General features: G+C 33.2%; 4 protein-coding genes across 5 annotated transcripts; 3 read left to right on the forward strand and 1 right to left on the reverse strand.

The window, feature by feature from the left end:
- Positions 1–2,353: 2,353 nt before the first annotated feature.
- On the forward strand, positions 2,354–5,096 carry LOC118035500 (alpha-(1,4)-fucosyltransferase-like). Its single transcript, XM_073403830.1, has 6 exons — positions 2,354–2,518; positions 2,603–2,803; positions 3,343–3,399; positions 3,918–4,058; positions 4,212–4,334; positions 4,530–5,096. Exons 1-6 carry the CDS (start codon positions 2,354–2,356, stop codon positions 5,094–5,096), a joined length of 1,254 nt encoding a protein of 417 aa, XP_073259931.1.
- Positions 5,097–5,924: 828 nt separating this feature from the next.
- Positions 5,925–12,365, forward strand: LOC118035499 (tRNA nucleotidyltransferase cca2). 2 transcript variants are annotated; one of them, XM_035041087.2, is made up of 15 exons: positions 5,925–6,302; positions 6,579–6,709; positions 7,085–7,202; positions 7,773–7,825; positions 7,933–7,982; positions 8,101–8,199; positions 8,655–8,764; positions 8,926–9,053; positions 9,358–9,424; positions 9,576–9,659; positions 10,289–10,351; positions 10,440–10,584; positions 11,140–11,307; positions 11,603–11,700; positions 11,772–12,365. In XM_035041087.2, the coding sequence occupies exons 1-15, from the start codon at positions 5,970–5,972 to the stop codon at positions 11,874–11,876; spliced, it is 1,752 nt and encodes a 583-aa protein (XP_034896978.1). In that variant the 5' UTR covers positions 5,925–5,969; the 3' UTR covers positions 11,877–12,365. The 2 variants fall into 2 exon arrangements, with proteins under 2 accessions (XP_034896978.1, XP_073259965.1); XM_073403864.1 differs by lacking the exon at positions 9,576–9,659.
- Positions 12,366–13,173: 808 nt separating this feature from the next.
- LOC118035498 (protein disulfide-isomerase 5-2) lies at positions 13,174–16,499 on the forward strand. The gene is made up of 5 exons (XM_035041086.2): positions 13,174–13,504; positions 13,937–14,040; positions 14,183–14,553; positions 15,527–15,831; positions 15,965–16,499. Exons 1-5 carry the CDS (start codon positions 13,307–13,309, stop codon positions 16,268–16,270), a joined length of 1,284 nt encoding a protein of 427 aa, XP_034896977.1. The 5' UTR covers positions 13,174–13,306; the 3' UTR covers positions 16,271–16,499.
- A 4,538-nt stretch (positions 16,500–21,037) lies between these two features.
- On the reverse strand, positions 21,038–25,747 carry LOC118035436 (receptor homology region, transmembrane domain- and RING domain-containing protein 2). Its single transcript, XM_035040999.2, has 4 exons — positions 25,286–25,747; positions 24,663–24,890; positions 23,584–23,988; positions 21,038–22,087 (listed from the first exon to the last, which is right to left on the reverse strand). The coding sequence occupies exons 1-4, from the start codon at positions 25,404–25,406 to the stop codon at positions 21,483–21,485; spliced, it is 1,359 nt and encodes a 452-aa protein (XP_034896890.1). The 5' UTR covers positions 25,407–25,747; the 3' UTR covers positions 21,038–21,482.
- Between the last annotated feature and the right edge of the window lie 218 nt (positions 25,748–25,965).

A 25,965-nucleotide genomic window follows, 5' to 3' on the forward strand; every position in this document is an offset into this window, starting at 1 on the left:
AAAAGCTGCATGAAAAATAAACTAATAATACCTAAAACGTGAAGAACTATATATTTAGGATATTTATTTTACCTAAATATTTTATAAATCTTATTGTCCTTGATAAGTAATGATATTTTTTATAAAATATTTTTAATAAAACAAATATAAAAAAAATTATAATGTAAAATATTTTACATAAAACAAACTCGTTTATGGTCTCTTAAATTAGCCACGTGCATTAGAATTTTAAAGCCAGGGAGGCGGAGAACCGATAAACCGAAGACCAGATCCACCTTTTGCAAAAACTTAAAAGTAGTCAGGTGTTAACTGCTCTTTATTTAGTGTATTGCGTTACGTTTTCAACTCTCTTTCTCCCTTGTATTCACATTAGGGGTGAGAAAAAAACCAAAAAATCAAGAAAACCGAAAAAAAAAAATAAAAAAAAACCGAACAAAAAAAAAAAAACCGAATTAATCGATTAAAAAATCATAAAAAAATTCCGGTTCGGTTTTGGTTTTGGTTTCTAAAGTCTGAAACCGATTAAACCAAATCGAACCGAACCGGTTCAACCAAGCCACCATTTAAAAAAAAAGTATAAATAGAAAGTTTTTAACCCTAAACCTACATTTAGCCGCCCCCCCTCCGTGGCTCCCCCCTCCCTTTGCTCTTTGCATCTCCCCCTCATCTCTCCTCTCTTATTTTTCTTCATGCCTTTTTAAACTTAAACCTACATTTAGCCACCCTCCTCCTTTGCTCCCCCCTCCCTTTGCTCTCTGCATCTCCCCCTCATCTTTTCTCTTTTATTTTTCTTCATGCTCGGCTCCATGATTGTTGCTTATTAGTTGTTGAGCTCCTGCTTCATGCTCCTTTGCTTAAGCTCCATCTCTTTCAGCCGCCCCCTCTCCTTGTTCTCTATCTCTCATCCCTCAAATGATTTGAGTTAAATCTGTCTTATTATCTTCCATGCTCTTTATCTCTATCTCTTATCTCTCAGATTTGCATGTTCTTAGCCCAAATGTTGTGGTGCTTGATAGTTTTAGTAGGTTCATCTCTTAGATCATGCTTTTGTTCAATTCTTTCCCTGCGGTAATGTTTTGTAATTGTTTTTGGAAATGCTTTTGGTTGAATCAATAATCATGGACTCGATCTAATCTTTTGTGACCTCAATATGATGAGATTTGGGTGCTGGGAATTGTTAGGAATTGATTTCTATTTGTTTGCAATTGATAGGCCTTGTAACGTTCCCTGAAGAAGGAGTGAATTGAATCTAAAATTTGCTTGAGCATCATAATTTCAGTTTAACCAGTTTGGAAGGAGAAAAAACCGAACCGACCCGAACCGAAATTAATCGGTTTGAACCGGTTTTTGGTTCGGTTCGGTTCAAAAACTTTTAAAAAAAATAAAATTGGTTTGGTTGTTAATTTTGGTCCAAAACCGGACCAAACCGAAAATGCTCAGCCCTAATTCACATACAAGGTATTTTAGAATTCTAATATTTTTTTTTTGTTTTACAAATATTTTTAAATTTATTATTTTTAATTCAAATTATTATTTTTAGTATTTTCTAATTATTTTAATATATTAATATTAAAAATAATTTTTAAAAAATAAAAAAATATTATTTTAAATACATTTTCAAGTAAAAAACAGTTTAAAAAATAATCGCTATCACTTTTTCAAACATTACCATAATCTCATTAAAGTTTTGAAAAAGTAAACACACGTTAAAAAAGTGAGAGAATAGCAATTAAGAATAACAAATGTTTTAAAAAATTATATCCCTAAATTTTTACGAAGGTCTAATGACCAAAAAATAAAATTTAAGATCCAATAATTAAAAAAAAAAATGGTCATCAAGGATATATTAGAAATCTATTTTTGACACATAAAATATTGTTAGAAAAATTTTAACGAAATGATTTTAACTAAACATTAAAATATCATCAAATATAATCGTAATTTATTTAAAAAATTTATTCTAAGTTAATTTATAATTAATTAAAACTTGCTTTGATATTCTTCTAAGTTGTCTCAAGAATATTTAGTTGACTTTCATTGAGATTGATTAATTTGCAAAAAAAATGTTTTGGAATCATTCATTAAATAATTGATATTTTAAATAGTGGTTGTGTGGAAAAATATATTCTAAGACACTACCGTTATTTTAAATTGTAGTTATTTATAAAATAATACTCATGTTTGTATTCTAGCTATGTTATTTTTTAAATATTTTTTTTAACTTATGTTATTCTTTTAAAATCTTTAATAAACAATGCTATTTTTTATCTCTATAGAGAAAAAGAGTTAAACCCAGTTCAAAATCTGTTTCATCATGCAATTAAAACCCCTCAGCACTTACACGATCACACTCATGCTGCTCTTTACAGTCATAATCCTTTTCTTTTCTGGTTTCCTTGAATTTCCATCCATTACAACCTCGATTACCTCGCCTATTAAAGACTCAAACTTTCCTATCAAAACAGCACCAGATCCTTTCACTGACTTGTTCATTGCTTTCAAGAAATGGGATTCTCAAGTGGGTTGTGTTCAGTTTAGAGAGAAATATAAGAATTTGGACTCTTTTGGGTCTAAGGGGTCAAATGGGTCTGTTTCTGTGCAGGTTGTTAATGGTGATGGGGGGTGCAGTGAGTTGAAGATGCAGCATGTCAGTGTTTTGGTTAAATGGTGGACTTGGATTCCTAGCAATTTGGATAATTTGTACTCTTGTCGTTGTTGGTTGAGTTGTTTGTGGACTAAGTCTTCTGTTCTTGCTGACAAGCCTGATGCTTTGTTGTTTGAAACAGCTCCTCCTCCATTTCAGGTATTTTGTTTTGACCCAAGATTATTTGTTTCGAAATTTTCAGTTTATTGGAATTGCAGAAAGTGTTAAATCCATAGATTTAGTTGTTGTTGGAAATCTGAAGCGTATATTTTTAGATGCATTTGTTGTATTGTATTATTGAAATATTTATAATGAGCAAGTGATGATAGGCGAGCATCAACTAGGTAGAATATGATACTTGGTGACTGCAATTTTGCTGTGTTGAGAAATGTGATCTTGTGTTCAAAATAATAGGTAATCATGTTTGTTGTTTGTTTTCATATCTGTGCTCTGCTGTTACTGGTACTGATTTCTTTGTTACAATAATAGATTTAAACCTAAGATCCCTCCATTTCCAATCGCAAGCTGATTTTGGAACACACCATAAAATTGATTGCCTAGATAGACAGACTTCGCAGCAAATTGTTTAGAACCAATTTTCTTGTTAGTGATGGCATCTGCAAGTTCTATGTGGTACAATTGGCATATGGGGACGGCAATGTTTGCACTGTTTGTCTATATTTCCAGCTTATGGCTAGTTTAAGGAGGTCAGTTCTAGGTTAGGTGATTTGGATGATGTTTCATGGATTAAGGAGGTCAGTTCCAGCATATGGATGACTTTGCTTTGGATCATGGTATCCAGAATGCAATCTTCGTGTGCAATTTTGGGAATTTTGATGCGAATAATCTTTATAAAGTTTTGTTAAAGGTAAAGATAAAAAACAGAAAACTTATTTCCTTGAGAGACATTGAGAATTCCAAAGTTCTTTCTAGATTTTAGAAAAAGGAGGAGTTGCTTGTTCTTCACAAATAGCTGTGCAGGCACCCCAATGGCATGCTGGAGAGACCCTGAATCTGACACTCATTTGTTGTTCCATTGATTCTGGTCTAACACCATACTAAACCGTGAGTGTCTCTTAGGTCTAGTGTCATGAAGCACAAGTAAACTAATTCAGGGCTGGAGGCTTTTTAAGATGAAAGGGGAGTTATGGAGTTGTATTTCTTAAGCTATTTGTTGGTTATTATGGAAGGCATGGGGAAAAGACATCCTTTTATGGATTGGAAGTTAAGTTCCAAATTGAGTAAATGCTACTGTACATCACACGCTGTGCAGAAGAACTATTTTGACAAATTGACCAAGCATGAGTGCTGCAGCTGGCAGTGCTTTGGAATCTTGACATCTGTGTATAAAAACAGTAGAATTGCAATAACTCTGGCAGTAGTCAACAAGGAGAAAGAGATGATCACTCTTGCTGTAGTTCTTTCTCTTGTCACAAACGTGTTAAATCCTTTTTGTTTCTGATCTACATTTATCTGCTCACTTATCCTGGTTGAGTTTTTTTCTGCAACCTGTGCATCCCTGTTAGCTTATTTGCTAATTAATTGGCAATTTTACTGTGATTGTTAGAGGCGCAATGGTGATCCACTTCATGTCTATATGGATCTTGAGGCTGGCAGGAAACGTTCAGGTCACGAGGATTTATTTATTAGCTATCATGCGGAGGATGATGTCCAGTCAACATATGCTGGTGCACTCTTTCATAATGGTTGAAATTTTCACGTGTCTCGTCTCAAGGACACTGTAAGTGTTTGGCTTATGGACCAATGGTCATTCCTTTTTCTATTCCTTCTACTAGTTTGCTTTTTTTTTTTTTTTTCAATTAAAATTATATTATTTCCAGTAAAGAAATCAATGGTTGATTTCATTATCTTTTTTCCTTCCTAGGATACACTAGTTTATTGGTCTTCATCACGCTGTCTTGCCGATAGAAACCAGCTGGCTAAGAGTCTCCTCAGCTTGCTGCCTCACCATTCCTTTGGCAAGTGCTTGAACAATGTTGGCGGGCTAGACATGGCCCTTTCTTTCTATCCTGAGTGTGCCAATGATGCCAGTGTCAAACCAAAATGGTGGGATCATCTACATTGTGCCATGTCTCATTATAAATTTGTCCTTGCCATTGAAAACACCTGGACAGAGAGTTACGTGACAGAAAAGCTATTTTATGCTTTAGATTCCGGTGCAGTTCCAATATATTTTGGTGCACCCAATGTTTTGGACTTTGTTCCTCCACATTCAATAATAGATGGGACCAAATTTAGCTCCAAGGAGGAATTGGCTTCTTATCTCAAGAACCTAGCTAATGACCCTGTAGCCTATGGTGAATACCATGCATGGAGAAGATGTGGTGTATTGGGTAATTATGGGAAGACCCGTGCTGCGAGCCTCGACACGTTGCCTTGCCGATTGTGCGAGGCTGTTAGCAGGAAAGGAGGGAGAGAGGCTAGAGCTTAGTGGGATTCTGTTGATTTCATTCTTATTTGGATTGGTTTTGCCAGCTATCATAGTGAATCCAAGATTTTTCTATTCCAATTGGATGGATTGCTGTTAGTTGCACACAAGCAAGAACAACCTGTTGTAGAGACCAGAGAGCACAGGACAGGGTGTAAACAATTGGGCGAGTCAATCATCATTTTCCATGATGAAATTGTCTGGTTCAATTGAAGGAGGCTTGATTTGTGTGTAGTTTGATGATTGATGGATCTCAGGGTGTGGAACCAGACTTTTCATCTGTAGATTTTGTCTTGCCCCATACAAAATGTTGACCTAAACCCCAGCTCATCCAAAAAGTCTATCTGGTTTTAGAGATTCAACGTGTGTTATGGAAGTGTGGTTGCTTCTCAGTCACTGGCCTAACAGTGCTTCATACCGCCAGTTTGAGCCAAGAACCTCGTAAAAGTTTTGCTTAGGAACTGGAGCGGAGACGCGCGAAGACGAAAGGAGGTGGATTGGTTGTTGTGATGGGCCTCGTTGTCGTAATTCGTTAGCGTAGTATGCTCGATGTTATTTAATATTGATTTTTATAGATCCAATTCAAATGGCCAAAAAAAAAAAAACTAATTCCTAAATTGAGCTTGTATCAAGTTTTTTAAAAATTCATCAACATTTGTTTATTGAAATAAAAACAAGAATTACACCTCATTTTGAATTGATTGGTGCAACTTTCAAATCTAAATAAATTTATTTTTATAGACTAATTCTCAAAGAAAATAAGAATTGAAAAAAAAAAAAGGGGGCAAAGGTAATAAGGTATGGGTTCCCACAGCCATATTCAAAAGGACATAAAACCGGTAGCGTACTCAAAAAAAAAAACAATATAAGAAAACAATGAGAGCATTTCTCAACACTGTAAAACTCGACCCCCTCCGTCTTTTCTTCTCCCCACGCCTCCTCAACAGACGCAAAACAAATTTCGTCTCTCTTCCAAGCTTTTCCTACCCAAGTAAAACCCTAAATCAAATTCAAACTCCTGGGGTTTTTTATTGTAAGGAAATGACGACAGTGTCATCAGAAGCTGCAGCAAGAGCAGTGATTGAAGTGAAAGACAAGATTGAACTGAATGAGGTTGAAAAGCAGATTTTTGACCGCTTAGTCAACACTCTTCGCCATTTCAATCTCAATACTGAGCTCCGTGTAGCTGGGGGTTGGGTTCGTGATAAGGTAAGCTTTATTGCCGCGGTATTATCTGTGTTGTGAGAAGATGCCCAAAGCATGTTTGATGAAAGTCCGTAATGAATAATGAAGGTTTAGCGAAGAGAATCGTGAGGAGTAAATGGTTCTGGTCATATAAGTCTTAAGCAATAAGCATGCTGGAGGAAATGATAAGACTTTAATGATTTTCTTTTTTCTATGGGTTTTTATTGTCTGATTAAAATTCTTAGTGCTTTTTTATCTTCTGGGATTCGTATAAGATTTTTTTTTTAATGTCTTTTGCAGCTTCTAGGCAAAGAATGTTATGACATCGACATTGCTATCGACAATATGTTGGGCAGCGAATTTGTTGATAAGGTTAGGGAATACTTGTTATCTACCGGGGAAGAGGCTCATGGAGTTGGGGTTATTCCACGGTATAAGTATTTATTTATTTTCTTCATTTCAGGGATAATTATTTTCTGTTCAAAGTTAAATATACTTTTGGTTTCATTTCAAAACCAGATTTTTTTAAAAGATTTTCTTTTGACTTTGATGACTTTGCCGGTTTCTTGTTCTGTTCTTTAAGATGTTTTCCCCTTGATCTTTTCTTATTGGAAAAATTCATGTTGCTGAATCTAAATATTACATTTCAATTGCTATCCTTGCACATTGACTCCTTTTCATGTGGTGGTTTGAACTTCTTAATAGATTAATAGTGGTCATTAGTTTACAAATTTTAGCCTTTTGGTCTTCATAGTGTTTTATGATATTATATGTGACCTTAATATTATCTGATTCTACTTTTGCAGCAATCCTGACCAGTCTAAACACTTGGAAACTGCAAGGATGCGTCTTCTTGATTTATGGATTGATTTTGTAAACTTAAGGAGTGAAGACTACAGTGAGAACAGCCGCATTCCTACGATGGTATAAAATTTAGCTTAGAACTCACTCAGCTATTATTTTTCTATTTGCATGTGCATGACATGTACCTGAGGCTGTTCTGTTTGTTAAGAAGAACTTAAAACATGCTATATACAGTCAGTGTTTTCTTGTTTTGAATTTGGCATGTTTATATGAGGAAATTAATAAGAATGAGGTAATTAGGAACATAATTTCATTACATAATATTTCACATTCTGAATCCCTTACATTATTTTTCATTTTCAATATTTTATAAATGTTGACATGTGCTGTTAATTTGGTATAGGGGCTGATATACTCCATGAAGTAGCTAATCATCTTTGGGATCATAGTTTGAGAGACTGAAAACTTTGAATTGGTTGTTGATGTAGATAGGTTAGAACCTTGTGTGTATTATTAGTGCGCACTTAAATGTTTCCGTCACAGTGATTTTCTGTTTGATCATTACTTTAAGTTGAGCTATTTTATTGCGGTTTGGTTAAATTCTTACTTCATGTAGGATGTATGACTTTTAGTTATTCAAGTTTACCTGTTCTGGGTGCATCACTATTTAAGTTAACCTGTTTTTACCAGACATTTGGCACAGCAAAAGAAGACGCATATAGAAGGGATTTAACCATCAACAGGTATTTTAATTTTGATATTGGTAAGTCAAGGACACTCTCCACACCTGTTTGCAAGAGTTATTGCTATTGGCTAATCTTGGTGCATTTCGATTTCTTCTGTTGGCCAGCTTGTTCTACAATATCAATACCGGTTCTGTTGAAGACCTAACTGGAAGAGGTTAGAATATGTTTTACTTATGCATTTTATTTGTTCCAAGAATGTAACTTTGTCACTTGCTATGTGTATAGCTTTGCCACTTTTCAGACATTTTTTCTTTTCCCCTCTTCTATTACAGGCATTGAAGATCTAAAATCTGGAAAAATAGTAACTCCTTTACCTCCAAAAGAGACCTTTTTGGATGACCCACTTCGAGTTCTGAGAGCTATTCGGTTTGGTAATTCTGAATTTACATTTTCATTTGTTCTATTATACTGCTATATTGTGTGAGGCAAATTTTGATTGCCTTTTCTCTTCTTTGGTAAAAGTTGGAAGTAATTAAGCATTTGGAAAAGCATCTGTAATTTTCTTACAGCAACTGATTCAAAATATCATAGTATTGAAACAGCTACATGTATTTTTTTTCTTGAATTTCTGCTTCCTTAGTCATTGGATTATTTCCTCAGAGGCTGCTTCTTCAAAGGGTTATCATTTATTTGAATATAGATCACTAATTTTTAGCTAATACATCCAAAAATCTTCTGATCTCCTCATTTCCCATTCTGACCAAAATATTTGAAGTCATGGCCAATTACTTGGCATGAGTTAGGTGACACAACTTCCAATTTTCTCTTTGTTCACTTTACATGTATCCACATTTGTTATATATTTGTCTCATTTTAGTCATTTTAGGTGCAAGATTTGGATTTGTACTTGAAGAAGAGCTTACAAAAGCTGCTGCCTGTGATGATGTGAAAAACGCTCTCAAAGCAAAAATCAGCAAAGAGCGTATTGGAACTGAAGTAATCTTCATCCCTTGTCATGGCTGAAATAGCAAGTTTGATTATGATATTTGATTTCCGAGGAAGATAACTTTAACTTGACCTTTGGGGCTTTTCTAGATACTGTTTTATTGGGGAATAGTTATTCATTACTTGCATTATTCCTGTCTGTTCTTGTGCAGATTGATCTCATGATCTCTGGCAATCAACCTGTTAAAGCTATGACCTATATTGCTGATCTGACATTATTTTGGGTTGTCTTCAATCTTCACCCAAAGGTTGAGCCGACAGTATCAGAAGAATGTCAGGGGTATGATAAGATCTAAAACGGCCCAAGATCACCAAAAATAATAGTTGAAATGATCTAGATACTATTGCTTGGTGCAATGGGAAAAGTTTTGATTGCATCTATAACTGGAATGCCTTTTTGATTACAAGTAGAATGCACTATTCTCACTTTGAAAACTGGTGCTTTTGTGTGTCACAAGAAGATTTTTCAGAAATTTTCTAGCATTATTATAACTAACTTTTGAGATGTCTCTGTGATTTTGAGCTGCTTTGTTTGTCTGTGTTTGTCATTTATGTTCAAATAATAATCTCTTGACCCCTTTTAGGCTCTGTGTTGCTTACCTGGATGCTGCGTGGAACCTTATTCATTTAATTGGAGGTTCCTCCTTCACTGTGAGTGAGCCATGATAGATTCTTTAAATTATTTTTTCTCTTGCTGTCCGCTAGCATTATGTATTAAATGCTTCCTCTTCTTTATCTTTTCTTCAATGTTCTATATATTGTTTAAGGTTGTGAATTTTAATTCTAAATTCCTGAGCTTTAGGGTGAACAAAGAAGGCTTTGTTTGTATGCTGCTTTATTTCTTCCATTCAGAAACACCATATACAAGGATGAAAAGGGTAAAAAGGTGCTGCCCTTTTTCTTTGCCCCTATTTTTCTTAAATCTTTGGTTTGTTCTTTTTGTTGCTTGTTTCTTTCCAACCGTGAATCTACATTTTATGCATTGAAGGAGCATTGAGCCGTATTCATAGAAATTGGAGCCAAATTATGATTACAGTCTTGAAATTCAGATTTTCAGGCTGTCTCACAACTAATTTTGGTGGATGAATAAGAATAATAATGTTTGTTCCTGATCATTTTCCTTTTGAAGGATGATGAGGACTAGAAAGTTCTGACCTCATTGAATCTTTTATAAAAAAGGCAGTGACAAGCATGGGGCATTTTCTTGGATCTATTTCTTGTTTACTACTGTGGTCTGTCTCTTCTAAAAATTTTTGGGTGGTTAGAAGCTTTATTATTTTTAGACAGACTAAACAAACTGTAAAATGAGATGAGTTTTTATTCAATCATAAATAACCTCAATGCATTTGATCAATTATTCATCTTTTCCGGTGTTTGTTGTACCCTAATTATTGTGAATGGAATGACAGTTTCAACACCTGTAATTGATTGATTCTACAGATGCGTATTTTTATATTTCTTTCCAAGAGTTTACCTTTTCTGTTGCTAAAGCTAAACCGTGTTTCTTCATTGCAGGTGCCTGTTGTCAACTATATATTCAGAGACTCTCTGAAGCAAAAAGCCAGTGATCCTGAAACAGTCAGTTCAAATCTCCTAACTAGGATTTTTGCATCAACATCTTCAAGACTTCTTGAACATCTGGAAAGTCTTAACCCTCCTTTTGTAGGTTATCAAGATACACCGGTCATTAGAGAAATTCTTGACCTTGATTCCTTCGCTTACATCTAATGACGATACACAGCCTGCTGAAGTGGATATGGGCATGGAACTTTTTGATGTACCTATAACATCAAAACTCCGAGTAGCAACAGGTACTAGTTCTTGCTAGTGTATTTTGAAGTTCTGTTGCTCTCTTTGTGCTAAGATTTTCCTTTGAACTGTTTGTTAACATTTGACAATTATTTTAGCTGGGCAAGTCAAGTTGGATTTCTTTAGCATTATCCTTCACTATTGAAGATACCACTGAAGTTCCACAAGTTCATAGCAAATTTAATTTCCTTATCATAATTTTCCACTATTTTTGTGTGAAGCGAGCCCTTTGTGCAATTTATTTGGACTCTGGAGAATAATACCAGCAATAACTAACGGATTTGTTTTGTAATTAGTGAGGTGGCTTAGATAGGTTTTAGATGTATTATGCCATTCAATGGTGCATGTCTTGATAAATTTGCTGAGTCATGTCACCTTGATTGGATAAACTTTTTTGCAACAAGTCAATCAGTTAATGAAAAAATGTTGATAAATTTGCAGTTATACTTTGACTCGCTCTTATTTGAATGGCTGGATGGTCATCCATTAAACATGTTTTTGAAATTTTCTGTGTTGCAAAGATTCTCTTTGCTAATTGTTTATTCTTATATATTCAGGATTTCTACTACGGGAAGTTAAGGAATTTTGGCGAGTTGGTTTGTTGATATCAACAATGTTATATCCTTCTGACATGGACTCCACTCAAGACTTTTTAGAAAAGAAATTTGAACTTGACAGGAGAAAGGACTTATTTAAAGCAGCCGAAGATGCCATTGTTAATCTAGGTACAAGACACTGCCAAATTTCTTCTATCTGTGAATTTTTTCCTTTAGAAATGTTTAAATATCCGTTGAGTATATCTTGCAAAAGATGCTGAATTGCATTTTTAATAAGCTAGGTAACTTGCTCTGTTTGCTTTATCGGACCTTATGCATTCATAGACAGAAATACCTCCCCATGTTTTCCAGTATCTTTATTTATCTTGGTTTTGCCCAAATCTTAAAAACTGTAGTGGAGCCCTTGTGATTGGCTGGGAACCAGCCTTGCTTGTTCTGAAATGTAGGATTTGTTGAGATGCAGGTCTTGAAAAAGTGTGGGATTTAAAGCCATTGGTTAATGGGAAGGATATCATGACTGTTTTGCAGCTTAAATCCGGAGGACCGGTTGTTAAGGAATGGGTAAGGCATATTTTCCTCACTTTGAAACTATTGTAGAATTCTAGATTCTAATATATATCCCTTCCTTGCAGCAACAAAAACTGTCCGCATGGCAGTTCGCTCATCCTGCCGGGACCGTGGAGGAATGCCTTGATTGGATGAAGGAAACACATTTGAAGCGTGCAAAGATGGAGTAACCATTGTTGGTAAAATGTGACTCACTCTTCTACTTAGCAGAGGAAGTAACCTAGCAAACTGGCTTTTCTTCAACCTACCAATCGTTTTTGAGGTCCCATGAACATCCACTATTTCTAAACTTACACAGGCAGCAAGAGCAGTCGATGTGCAGGGTTTTAGCTTGATATTTCATTAGTAGTTTTGTACAGATCTTTAACTTAACGTGCAAGATCTTGCATTAGCTGCAAGTATCTTGTGATCTGCACTTGACATCCAATTGGAGTGTAGTTGATCATATAAGAATCAAAGCTTTAGGAAGTGCTGGGCTAGTTTAGGGATCCTGGCATTCTTTTTTAGCCTCTTTTGCTTCATTGTTCTCTGCTCCTTGGGATGTACGATGGAAAAACTTTATTTTGTTTATATTTTTGGTTTTTAGGATTGAGAGATGAGAGGGAAAGTTATTGAAAATACAGGAAAGGATAGAGAAAATTATTGATTTTGTTATTTTTTAATAACAAAAGTATGTTTTTAATGTTAACAGGTTTTATTTTAAATGAAAATATTATTGAAAAAAAAAAAGCTTTTTAGGTAATAGAAGTCTAACCCTGACTTTCTACCTCATCTTTTTAGTCATTGAAATCTAGATTAATAAATGACATGTCGCATATATATTTTAATAAAAATAAGAAAAAGAATAATGGAGGGTCAAATACTCAAATGCAGAAGCCTTGTAGGCTCATGAGCTCAAAGCCTTCTCTATTTTGAGCTACAAGCAGCCCATCCAGATCTAGATGCATGAGTGTTTTTTTTATGAGGTTTTTTTTTTTAAAAAAAAATTTAATTAATTTTTTTAAAATAAAATAATTTAAATTATATTTAAGATATTATTTTATTAAATACTATTTGATTTTAAAATTATTTTTGAATAAGATTGAAATATTTTTTATAATATAGCAAGCTCTTTGTATAGCTCTTAATGATATTTAAAAAAAAAAAGGTTTAGTAAAAATTAATTAAAATAAATAAAATAAAATTATATTTGAGATATTTTTTGGTATAATCTTATTTGACATTTATCATCTTTTTATTTTTATTAGCATATGTACACAAATAAGTCTAATATAAAATTTATTTAATATTATAATAATATTGCTTTTCAATTTAGAAATGAATCAAAATAATTATTTAAAAATTTTAATTTTTCATATCATCAAATTAAAATAATTTAAAATAAAAATTTTAATTTTTTATAATAACCACAAAAATAAACTGGCCTTAATCCAATCCACACCAAACCGAACCAAATTCTTTCTCCCAGTGATTAGTTTTACCAAATCAACTTTGTTTTAAATAAAATAAAAGAAAACAAAAACAAAAACCAACCTTGAAGACATAAACATAGTACCAAACGAAACACAACACCATCATCCACTCATCCATCCGAAAGAACATGAAGACGACGCGATCATCCTTAATCCTCATATTATCCATAATAATATCGGCAACAGAATCAACAAGAGCTGACAAAATAAATACAGTGTTAGAGCTAGACGAATCGAATTTCGATTCTACTATTGCTGCTTACGACTATGTCTTCGTCGATTTCTACGCCCCTTGGTGCACCCACTGCAAGCACCTCGCTCCCGAGGTTCCTCCTCCTTTCTCTTGTTCTTATAGCTTTTACTGAACTTAATGCCAAGCTCATACTTTCTTGATAAGATCTGGAGAAAAATTTAGACAATTTTTATTGGATCTCATCTCAGTTTTTATGTATTGATTACTGTGATGCTATGATTAATGACGTGATTGTAAAGATCATAATATTTTTTTTCTTTTAATTTGAGATTACAGTTTGCTAGTGTTTTTTTTTCCGTGATCTTTTAACTGAAATTATTCATAATTCAGAAACCTAAGTCTCATTTTTTTTGTTTAGGTTTTTAAATAGGCAGCCTTTTGAGATATAGATTTATGGATATTGTTCGAGTTGAAGAAATTTAGTTTTTGTTATTCAGTCAGAGCAATGCATAGTGTGATTATTCGTTACAGTATATTTTTTAATTAATTATTTTTTATTTTTCAGTTAGATGTGGCTGCTCCAATTCTCGCTGAATTGAAGAAACCTATAGTCATAGCGAAAGTGAATGCCGACAAGTATACCCGTCTCGCTAGGAAACATGAAGTCGAGTAAGTAGCTACTACCTCTTTTTTTTTTTTTTGTGCTAATTTATTTTCACTTGGATCTCAACCTTGATTTTGTATTTCTATGATACTGTGATTAGATAATGAATTTGTGTTGCATGATCTCAAGTACTTGTCTTTGCTGCAGTGGATATCCGACCCTCAAGATCTATATGCATGGTGTTCCGACAGAATATTATGGACCAAGGAAAGCAGAATTACTCGTTCGTTTTCTGAGGAAATTTGTGGCTCCTGATGTTGTTGTCCTTAATTCCGACTCAGCTATAAGAGAGTTTGTTGAAGAAGCTGGGACACATTTTCCTATATTTATAGGTTTCGGTTTAAATGAGACTTTGATATCAAATCTAGCCATAAAGTATAAGAAGAAGGCTTGGTTTTCTGTAGCAAGTGATTTCTCAGAGGATGTAATGGTACAATATGATTTTGACAAGATTCCAACTGTGGTATCTATTCATCCAAGTTACAATGATCATAGCATCTTTTATGGGCCCTTTGAAGGTTTGCTTTCATCCCATTACCAAGAAATTAGTGTTAATTTATGTATTTTTGTCTGTTCGAAGACGTTATTTTCAGTTTTCTCTAAGAACTTTAACTGTTTGCATTTGCTTATTTGATGATGTCCTGATAGACATCTCGTGTTGTTGACTATATGGTGTTTTGTCTAGATACCCTTTGCTTCAACAGAATGGCACTAAAGAATAAAAACAATTCTGACAATGATAACAAAAGGAATAACACTCTGTTATGTTCTGTGTGCTTCATTTGTGTCTGTTGTCATCGCATTGTGCATGATGTCCATGGTAGAATTTGCATAACATAAGGGATAACCACTGTGTTACAAATTTGTTGCTCTATTACTGATAAAGACTGGTATAGCATTAATTAGTTTCAAACTTTGATAGATACATCAGGCTTGTGTAGATGAAGATGTTTGAGTAGAACAACTAAGGAAATACTACCTGAACGATAATTTCATAATATGATAAATTTTGTCATTTTACAGTTTATATGTCACAAACAAGGAGGGCATCCTCATTGAGAACTCAAACTGTAGAATACTGAATATGTAGCTAAGAGATTTGTGTTGGGGGCTACTATTCATTCTGAGTTTAGGTCAAATATGACATGGAAAATTTTAAGCTAGCTTATGGAGGACCTGTGCATTACCCTTGTCAACGGAATTGGTTATTTATCACTCTAAATGGACCTCAGTGTGGTATATTTTAACAACCTATCAGTTACCTTGACCAAGTCTGATTGATGGAACCTAGACAGCAGGTGCTTGCTTGTTCAGATTCTTGCTCTATGTTTTTTCTCTCTGTTTCTTCTGTTTTGGCATAGATATCTCCCATTATTTCCTTGTAGTTTTCCCTTGTTTGTTTCTTTTTACTTTTTTCCATGTTGGGTTACTTCCTTTTTGCTGCATTCCATAATTATAAGTTGTAACTTGCCTTTCTGTTAAAACCTGCAGAGGAATTTTTGGAGGAATTCATAAAACAAAATTTTCTTCCTTTGGCTGTGCCCATAAACTATGATACACTGAAGGTACTGAAAGATGATCAGAGGAAAATTGTCCTGACCATCTTGGAGGATGAGTCTGAAGAGAAATCGCAAAAGTTGATCAAGACATTGAAGGCTGCTGCATCAGCAAATCGCAATTTGGTATTTGGATATGTTGGGGTTAAACAATGGGCGGAATTTGCGGAGACATTTGGTGCCAAGGGGACAAAACTACCAAAAATGATTGTTTGGGATGGAGGCGAGGAGTATCTTTCAGTAAGTATTACTGCTGCAATACCATAGTCAAATACCATGTTTTTAAATCACTAGGAAAATTTAATTCCCATTAATTTCATAGTTTACGAGGAGAAATAATGCATGCACTAATTTTATTTTTAATACTTTGCAGGTTATTGGTTCAGAAAGCATTGAAGAGGAGGACCAGGGGTCTCAAATCTCACAATTCCTTGCAGGATATAGAGAAGGGAAAACAGAGCGGAATAGAATTAGTGGTCCATCACTGTTGGGCTATCTCCATTCACTGATTGGAATTAGAACCGTGTACATAATTGTGTTTTTGGTCGCAATGCTAATACTGATCCGACATATTAGCAAAGAGGAACCTCTAACGGTTGGTACCGGAGACCAAGTTGAACACGCGACAAGCTCTGAAGCGGAAAGCTCAGAGTATAGACCCGGGGATAAGCAAGACTAGAGTCAGTCTTCTGCGGGGGGTTAGTGCAAGTGCTAGGATGAATCACGACAGTTCTACTGTAGGGAAAGCAACCAGTTACTCCCAGGTTATTCTGGATCTCCTAGATTTGATAGAGAATGATCTCTTCCATGAATTTTTTTTGAGTACCAGTGTTCATCAGCTTTTGCACACGGTAGCCAATTTGATGATTTGTGCTTTTGGTATAAAAGAACTTTTTATTTATTTTTCATGATGATAGCCTACGCTCTGAATTTGTTTAACTATGTTATTGTCACACAAAGTCAAGCACACAAGTTACCACCTCAGTACTGGTGGCCATAGGGGTGACCACTGGTTCGGAAAGTTCCGATCCTGTTTCGTGCAGCACATCACCCCCCGATCAATTTGTACTTGCTTAATCTTTGCAATAAATCGGCATTCTATGAGTGCTTGAAAATGAGTGAAAATAGTATGGAAATCTTAACAAATTTAAAATAATAATCAATAAAGATAACATAATAGCGATGTTCATAACAGGGAAAGGTCGGAGAAGCTCTCATGCGTCAGTGAAAATGAGACTCGGAGGACCGGTACTGGAATGATTTGTAGATACTAATGGCAAATAAGAAGATTTTCCATCACATTACAATTACAGTTACATTACAACTATAAACTAAAAGCAAATCCATTTTTATTGTTTATTGTTGTACCCTCCCTCACAAACCATTATAGCTGTGAACTTTTTTTCATTTCAGTCATCAATATTTATTTCCTTGCTATTTTATCCTTGCAAGTTATGTTAGTATCGTTTTATGTGTTGAGATCTATATCCCTTTGCTCACTCTCCAATTGCAAAATGTCTGAGAATATTCTAGTGTTAAATTAAAAATCAATATTATGAATTTTAAGTTATAGTTCAATGTTTTTTTTTTTGAAAAAACCGAGATGAAAATTAACAGAAAAAAGCCTCTTTTACTCTCATAGTTCAAAAAGGTGAAAAACACTTCAATTTGACCCCTAAAGTTTCATTTTTTTTGCATATTTACCCTTGTCTTAGAATTGTACCTTTTGATCTTCAACTTTATTTATTTTTTTATTTTTTTCTCTAAATATTGAGAAATGAGAGATGAAGTGGTCGAAAAGGAGATGAGAGAGAGTTTGGTCACCCACAAAAAGCAATTTGTTTTAAAGAGAAGTTCAATAAATGTTTTTTTTTTCTCTTAGAATATGCTGAAATAAGTAGATTTGTGTCTATGTAGTTTTATAAATCCTATAAGATTTTTTTTGTGTTTTATAATGATTAAATGGTGTTTTACAATTAAAAATAAGTTTATTAAGGTTTTTTAGATATTCTCAAAGTATATTTAAATAAAAACAAGTTGGAAATTAGATTTTTAAAACCTAAAAAATAGATCATAATTTTTTTGATTACCTTCAATAACTTCTCATTTGTACTATCTTTTTTTTAAAAAAAAAAAAAAAATAGAAGATCTATTGTTTGTCTTCTTTTTTTTTCACAAGAAAAAACAAAACAAAAAAGATAACTAGGTGTGACTAGGCTTTTTTTTTTTCTTCTAGACTAGGTGCATGAGCTTGCCTTTCTAGGCCCAGCAACACATGGCCTGCTGTTTAGAAGGGAATTACTTGCCCACCACCTTTTATTTTCTTCTTTTAGTTATTTTTTTAATGTTTTTTTTAAATTTCATCAAATAAATATAAAAATGATATTTACAAAATTTTCGAAACATTTGCTCAAAAATATTTAGTGAAAAAAAAATATATTTTATAATTTTTTTTATATAATTTTCTCAAATTAATCATTCTCTTAATTTTTTTTGTTATAGCCACGTAAAAAAAAAAATAAAAACATGCATTTTTATTTTAATTATTAGAATTGTTATTACTTCATTTTTATTACGATTTAGCTTTTGGATGTTGAAGAAAGAAAAAGAAAGTTACCAAAAAATAGAGGGAAAATAAAAAGTATTTGGTTGCTAATATTCTAGCAACAAAAAACTCATTTCAGGTCTCAATTGGTTTATCTTAGAGATGGGAGTTTAATGGAGTTGATTTTAACCTTCAACATATGTTAGAAAAAATAGATTAGAGCATATTAATATTTTTTTATATATAGTTTGATTTTTTATTTTTGAAATCATTATAATGTGTTTTGGGGTTTAAAAGGTTTCATTGAGATTATTATAATGTTTTTTGGGGTGCATTTGAAAACAAGTTGAAATTTAAATTTTAAGTTAGGTGATGCCAATCAATGTTTTATCTTTTGTAAGTTTCAATTATTTTTAAATTAATACCTTATTTTTAAAAAAATTAAATTTATTTTTTATAATAATTAATCTTGTAGATTGTTTATATAATTTTATTGTACCTCAAATAGATTATTATAATTCAGATTTAAATTGTTCTTATTAAATCTTAGATAGATAAGTTGTGTTTATGTATATATATAAACAAAAATTATATACACTTAGCAACTAAAATTAACCTTAAAGATAAATAAAAGAAACGTATAAAATAAAAATGATAGTAGTAATAAAATATCCATCCATTTTTTGCTTATATTAATAACTTTTTTTTATGATATATCAATTTATATATTTTTCAATTCATTTTATTAAGCTACATCATCTTTCGATTCCCCAATTATAAAAAAAAACATCTTATAATACTAACAAACACATTCATAATGCTTTTGAGGGATTTATTTTTTAAAAGAGAAGCCATTAATTTAGACTGTGAGTGATCTAATCTTTTGAATGTCATATTTCTAGTGATCCAAATAAAACATGGAGATTTTTTAGTTCCAAAATACTTGATCCTTAACAAACAATTAGAAGGATGAAATTGTTGTCGCTTTCTAAAAAGTTTCAAATTGTTTAATTAAAATAACAACATGCAAGAATCTCTTAATTAATAGAATTAAAAGATATTTGAATTTGAAAATAAGCACTAATTCTATTTAAAAATATGTAGACACCTTTCAAGTCAAACAAACACTAAATTATAGAAAAAATAAAGATATACTTGTTGAAGAAATACATGGTCAATCATGTTTCTATCAAAGATTCAACTATTTGTTCTTAAATCTTAATTGCTCATCGCTTGGTATAAATAATTTTAATATAAATAATATCACATGATTTCAACAACACTTAAAAGATTTCTCTATCAATCAAGCCTACAAACTGGTTTGAAAAAAAAAAAAAACTCAAATTCTCTCTACGAAATACATAATCCATAGGTATAGAATAGATTGAGGATATAAATAAACCAAAACCGTAGAAAAACAATAGGAAGTAAAGGGTTGTTGATAGTAGTAAATATTGCTTTTATGGCTCTAATCTCTTACATGCTAAAGAGCTCTTTTCATCCTCTTTTTATACAAAAGTTTTTAGATCAAAATTGACGCAACAATGTTTATTCTAAAAAAATATAGAATAATTTGATGCTATTCTAGACTAAATTATTGTTTTAACCAGGGATGATAAAGTTTAACAGTTTCTTATTTGATAAACGGGTTGATCAAATTCAAATTATACTTGAATCACTAAAAATATATTATAGTAAATTAATTCAAATCTTTAGGAACTATTAGTCTAGAGAGAGTTTGTGGAAACACTAAACCCAAATAATATATTACACGAGTATATAAATAAAGACAATGAAAAATAACGCAACCTATTATTTTTTGGTTGGGAGAATAAGTCTATGTAGATCTATTTCATTGTTTATTTATTTATTTGGGTTGTTTATCTCAAAACATGTTTGCTTTAATATAGTTAATTGTTATTTGATTAAACAAATTATTCTATTTCATTCTATTTTTTCTCTCAGTAATTATGTGATGAATTTATGCCCTAGGCTTTTATTTAACTTTGCGATGTTTGTACTAGCTTGCTAAGATTTAGATTTTCTTTAATTCGGACGCAAAGCATATGAGACATGGTGCAGCAAAATAGGGAGAGATTGATAAACATAGGATTTTACTTTTTTGTTAAAAAAAAAACAAATAAATAATTAATTTCAGGCAATCGGTTTTTCATTAGTTTCTCTATGTTTGGAGAACTATTTATTTTGTAATTTATAGGCCATTGAAAGTGTTGGTTGAAAGTTTGTTTGGCCATTTTAGTAACTTTTATAAAATAATAGTAGTAGTAGCAATATTGGTATACAAACCTTATAATTTTTTCTTTTTTAAAAAATAACAATTAATGAAATGAACATGTGGATGATCAAAATACATTGAAAATATATTTTTTAGATTTGTTTTCTTTTTTTTTAGATTTTTGAAAAATACTTTGAAATTTTAAATAAAAAATTAGATTATAACACCACTTGATAAGTTAAATAAGTCACATCAGATCAACTCCGACACATTTTTATTTGAAGCCCAAGCTATGCTATTAGAGAAATCAAATTTAATAAAATTGAGTTTTATGGTTAACTTTTTTTAAAAATAGTAACATATAGTTAAATGTAATTAAATAAAATATTAAATCGTATAACATGACACAAAATCATATTTTTTTTATCTACATATTTCTCAATTTTTTTATTTAGATTTTAGTTATTATTAATAAATAATTTTATTATTTATTAGGACATATAGTTATTCATTCCACAAACCAATTGTTGAGCAACTCTCCAAAGCAACCCAAATTCGTTTGCTAATTTTGGCTTTTAAATAGGAGTTTTAGATAAAATCTAAGGTTGCTTGTCTCCCTTACATATATCTATATCAAAACATTGCAACAAAAACATGGTAAAAGATCCAGAAAAGAGTAAAGCCAGTCCATTAAGATCATCACGCAAACCTCCAAATGCAAACTCGACGTAGTACAATGGTTAGTGCCTTTGGAGTTCACAATAGTGACCAATACGGCTATTCAAAACATTAATGTTAGCAACACAATACAGCACAAATAAACTCAAGACTTGGCGCATAAGAATTTGCCAGAGCTCAACTGTATGGACCAGAAGTCTCACTTGAAAATAGATAAAAATGACACAACTGTATCCTACACTGTACAAATCGTGCAGAGTGCGTGACATTCTCGTGTGGCACAAGAAGACGACCAATTACATCCACAGGAACCCCATCAGTGATGCCTTAAGGTACGAACCAGAGGTTTGTAGAATTCGACATGTTGGTTCACATCCAGCAGAGTTTTATGGCTTGTACTCGTGACTTCCCACTCAGAAATTGTATTTTCAACTAGCAACCTGGAAGAGACTGGGCAGAGGCAAACGAGGAGAAACTTGCAGCAGACTCACTGCAATGCAATGGGCGTGGCTGATGACTAGAGGTAACCGACTCACTGCAATGCAATGGGCGTGGCTGATGACTAGAGCTAACCAGACCTGGGGAGGCATTGCTTGGGCTAGGAATATATGCAGACATGTATCTGGTATTCAGGGGTGATATTGATGGGTAGCCCAAAGAATGGGGTGAAACCAAATGGGAAGTAAGGGATCTTTGGGAAGACATGTGCCTAAGATCAGCTGAGCTGTGACTTATACTTATGGAAGTCGAGTACTGGTAGGATCTAAGAGGCTGCTGGACATAAGGAGTGCTTGAAAGAGAGGAAATGTGAGAAACTGAAGGGGTCCTTGATGAGGCAATTTGTATTGCAGTTGATGTTCCAGATCTAAAAGATGACAGCATGGATGATGAAGCCAAAGAGGATGGGTTGGAAGAAAGCAATGGTGTGGATTCTGATGCTGGTGCATCACCAGTGCTAGTTCTTGCATCACGCTTGCATACTGGACAAAAGGTTCTCCATGTAGTTAGCCAAGAATCCACACAGAAAGCATGGAATTCTGCAGAAAGTTCAAGAATGTGATTCAGTTAAAAGTGACATGAATAATTAATACAAAAGTTTTGTCAAAAGCTTCAAGAAGAAACATTATTTTTAATTGGCATAGTGGAAGGGTTGTTGAAAATAATCCTAACATCAATTGTTATATAGATATTATAATCTATACTGCAACAACGCATCAACCCCAATCTCGTTTGTTCGGTTGGGCTGTTTTATATTGTGCGCAAGGGCAAGTGTGTTACTCAAATCCCAGGTACTAAACTAAGTAGGTATAGGCAAGTTCGCATATTTATTTCTATACTACACTATCTAAAACAGACATCTTCCTGAGAATACAGAAAGCATAAATTTTCTTTAACTACCTTGCACTCTTTTCATTATTTCTATTTAATAAGAGTGAGAACCATCCTTGTATAATGAAACATCAAACCTTCCATGTTGCGGTCTATGAACCTATATCAGACAAACTATTCGTCAAAAGGAGCTACTTTCCATGTTTTGACAAACACAATCGATTCATTTCTGATTACTATCATTTTGGATTTCCAATCCAATGTTGTTTGATGTTTTATTTCTATCATACCAATTTTACATAAGAACGGGTTTGCATTTACAGAAAATATACCATAAAACAAGGTTGCTGTCATACCAGTCACAGCAATCTAACATTCAATATTCACTTCACTCCTATCTCTATTCCAAGTTTTACTAAATTTACATTCACTGAATCAAGTCTGAATCCTACTTAATTCACCTCTGATGGATTCCTCACATGTCAACTTCTGAAAGCTGTACCTGCTTTGATCATGCATGCTATGGATAAATTGCCAGGAAGAACTCGGTTTCTAAGGCACATTCATTTCACTAGGTGTACATGTCAGAGAGGCTTACATAATTTACTATCAGTAAATTCCGTTGATATGCATAAATACACAAGTCTAAAAAATAATATGGGAAAGAGTCTCCTTATTTTTTCTTTTCCCAAAATTGTTCCTTTCAGTTACAACAGATAACATGCTCCACCGAACATTTGCTCAAGACATCTAAGTATTTCAATTGCTCACTATGATACTATAGGATGCCTAAATCACTGAACCACTGTCAATGGTGAAACCTTTATATGTAAAAAAAATTCTTTTCTTTGCCCTTTCCATGCTTGACTGGGTTTGGGGACCACAGAAATACTTGCCTGTGGCTTTAGCCTGAATAATAGGGGCAACCAGTGCAGCTAAGTTAAACAAGTTGTCAACCTGACTTGATGTACAAAAGCAATTTTGCAGTCAGCCACTTCTCATAATTCTATTATCCCTCTAAACTATCTCGAAAACCTATTTGACATTGAACTTACAGTGGCTACAAACTAACCCAAAACCTTAAAAAAAAACATGTAAATGGGCAGGCACAAAATTGAATTATGCAAACCAAATGTATTAAACAAGCAAATACTAGCAAGTATATCATCTTTGTTAGGAAACCAAGGAAATAAAGAAGCCTTACTGTGTCGACATGGCAGAATCCTGAGTTTTTCTCCAACAGTATAATCTTCAAGGCATATGGCGCATGTAGTAGAAGTACAATTATCCTCTAGAACGGATGTAAATCTGAGGCTAGGCATTGCTTTCACTAGGCGGCTGCTCATCCCATGGAATTCCTGAACACGAGATGAGTGAGAGCGCTCTCTTCTTATGCGATGTCTGCGGATGAAGAAACAAGTTGCCAATACTGCAGACATCGCGAGAAGAGAAATAAAAGAGATTGCCATAATAGACCATGCTGAATTTTCAAAGCTTGGGATTAACCACAGCTCCAAGCCAGTCAACCCAGCATACTTCGTAAGTGTTTCGCCTGATTTTTTAGAAACAAAGACGGCATGTATTTTTACACCAACTGAGTTTCCTGCCACTGAAAATTTTTCCAGCATTTTGAATTAGGATTGTGTGATACCAAAATACTTTGCTTTGTCATTTATAATTGTGTGTGTGTGTGTGTGTGTGTGTGTGTGTGGAGAGAGAGAGAGAGAGAGAGAGAGAGAGAGGTTAGCTGCCCAAAGAACAATAACAAATTATAGAACAATAGAAAAAGAGGTTACTCGAACAAATTTCTAGGTACTCAAGTAAGGATTTACCTGCTCTGAGTTTTGATCAGGAAGGTGCAAAAAGTCAGACAGCAAACTTAAAAGCAACAAAGAGAATTTCAAACATTACAAATATCAAGACCTACCACCGGTTTGTTTCTAATTTCTTCAAAGTTTCTCTTTAGAAAATAAGCTTAAATCACAGGGCTACAATACAAAGGCAAATCCCTCACAACAATTTGTGGATCTAGGACTCACAGCAGGCCGGCGTCTATAATTTAAGGAGTTTGTGTCTCAAAACTATGAAAACAGCCTCAAAAGGAATTCATTGTAAGATCACTGTGCTGTAAACCAGAACATAAATGGAGAAAGTAAGCATTCATGTGTCGCCGACAAATTTAAGAGTCAATTCTTAGAATTATCAATAAGTTCCCATGCCAATACAGATTCATACTCACAAAAACAAACAACTAACCGAATTTCACATAGGAAAAGGTCTTACTTGCAACCAGGACTCCTTCTTCGTTGTCAAAGACAATAGCAGCTTTGAACCCTGCCTTTTGTGCTCTTCTAACTTTATGCTCAAAGCTACACCCTCCTCTAATAATCAACACAAATGGAGAGCTACTATTCAAACCCTTTTCAGCTTTATTAGTCAAATCCGTGCATGCATCAATAGGCTCGGCCAAAGACAATACCCCACATTCACCTGAGCCCTTTATTGCCGGAGCTGAAATTATCAACAAAATGAATAATCAGCATGTAATCATACACATGTAAGAAACTATGTATGCACAACATTCTTGCATCAACAATTCTGAGATTCAAGTTCCTTAAATTTTCTCATAAACCCATAATTCCAACCAGTTTTCAACAGATTAAAATCAATCATATTTAAATAGGATTTTTATTTCCAATAGCTAATTAACAAAAATCTAAAAAAAAAAAATCAAACTTTTAAGATCCCTAACTGGCATATAAAGCTTAATTCAATGAAAAGTTTCCATCTTTTCAGCTCTAGCAATAAAAAGGACTCACATTCTTTCATTTCCCTACACTTTCTTAGCAACTAAACACCAAAACAAACATTAAAAAAAAAAAAAAAAGATGAAAAAAAAAACTCACCGAAATTAGCTTCGATATCATTGAAAGCCATGGTGACATTATTTCCAATCAAAACAACATTAGCCGACGCCACCAAACAGCAACTCAATAGAGACAACAATAAAACTACAACACCCTTCATCGATTTGATTCTCAAAAGAAAATAAACAAAACCCTATATTATCTTAGAAAGAGGAAGACAAAAAATTGTTTTTTTTTTCCTTTTTTCTTTTTGCTATGGTTTATGTTAGGGTTTTGATTTTGATGAGAATGGATACATCAGCTTCCATCTGAGAGAGTATCTGAATCCTCTGATCCTGATTCTGGTTTTTGATGCTTTTGATTTGCATGTAAAGCGTTTTGTTTTTTCAGTATGGAAAATAAAAATAAATAAATAAAGGGAAGAGACTAGGGAGAGCTAAAAAACACCATACATTGAAATGGATGGGAAAGCTTTTGTTTAATTGGATGCAAGTGTTCTCATTCTTATGTTTCCTAAACTTTATCTCATTGTTTATTGCATAACTTTATTTTATTTTATTTTATTTTATTGTTTAAAAATATTATCTTAATATATTTCTAAAATTTTATATTATTTTAAAGAACAATCTCATCAACCGAATCAGTTTAATAATTTTTTAAAAGCAATCAATGAAGATACGTGATTAGAGATAAATGAGAGGGTGATTATCCTTTACATC

This window comes from Populus alba, chromosome 13 (genome assembly GCF_005239225.2).
Source record: "Populus alba chromosome 13, ASM523922v2, whole genome shotgun sequence".
NCBI lineage: Eukaryota > Viridiplantae > Streptophyta > Magnoliopsida > Malpighiales > Salicaceae > Populus > Populus alba.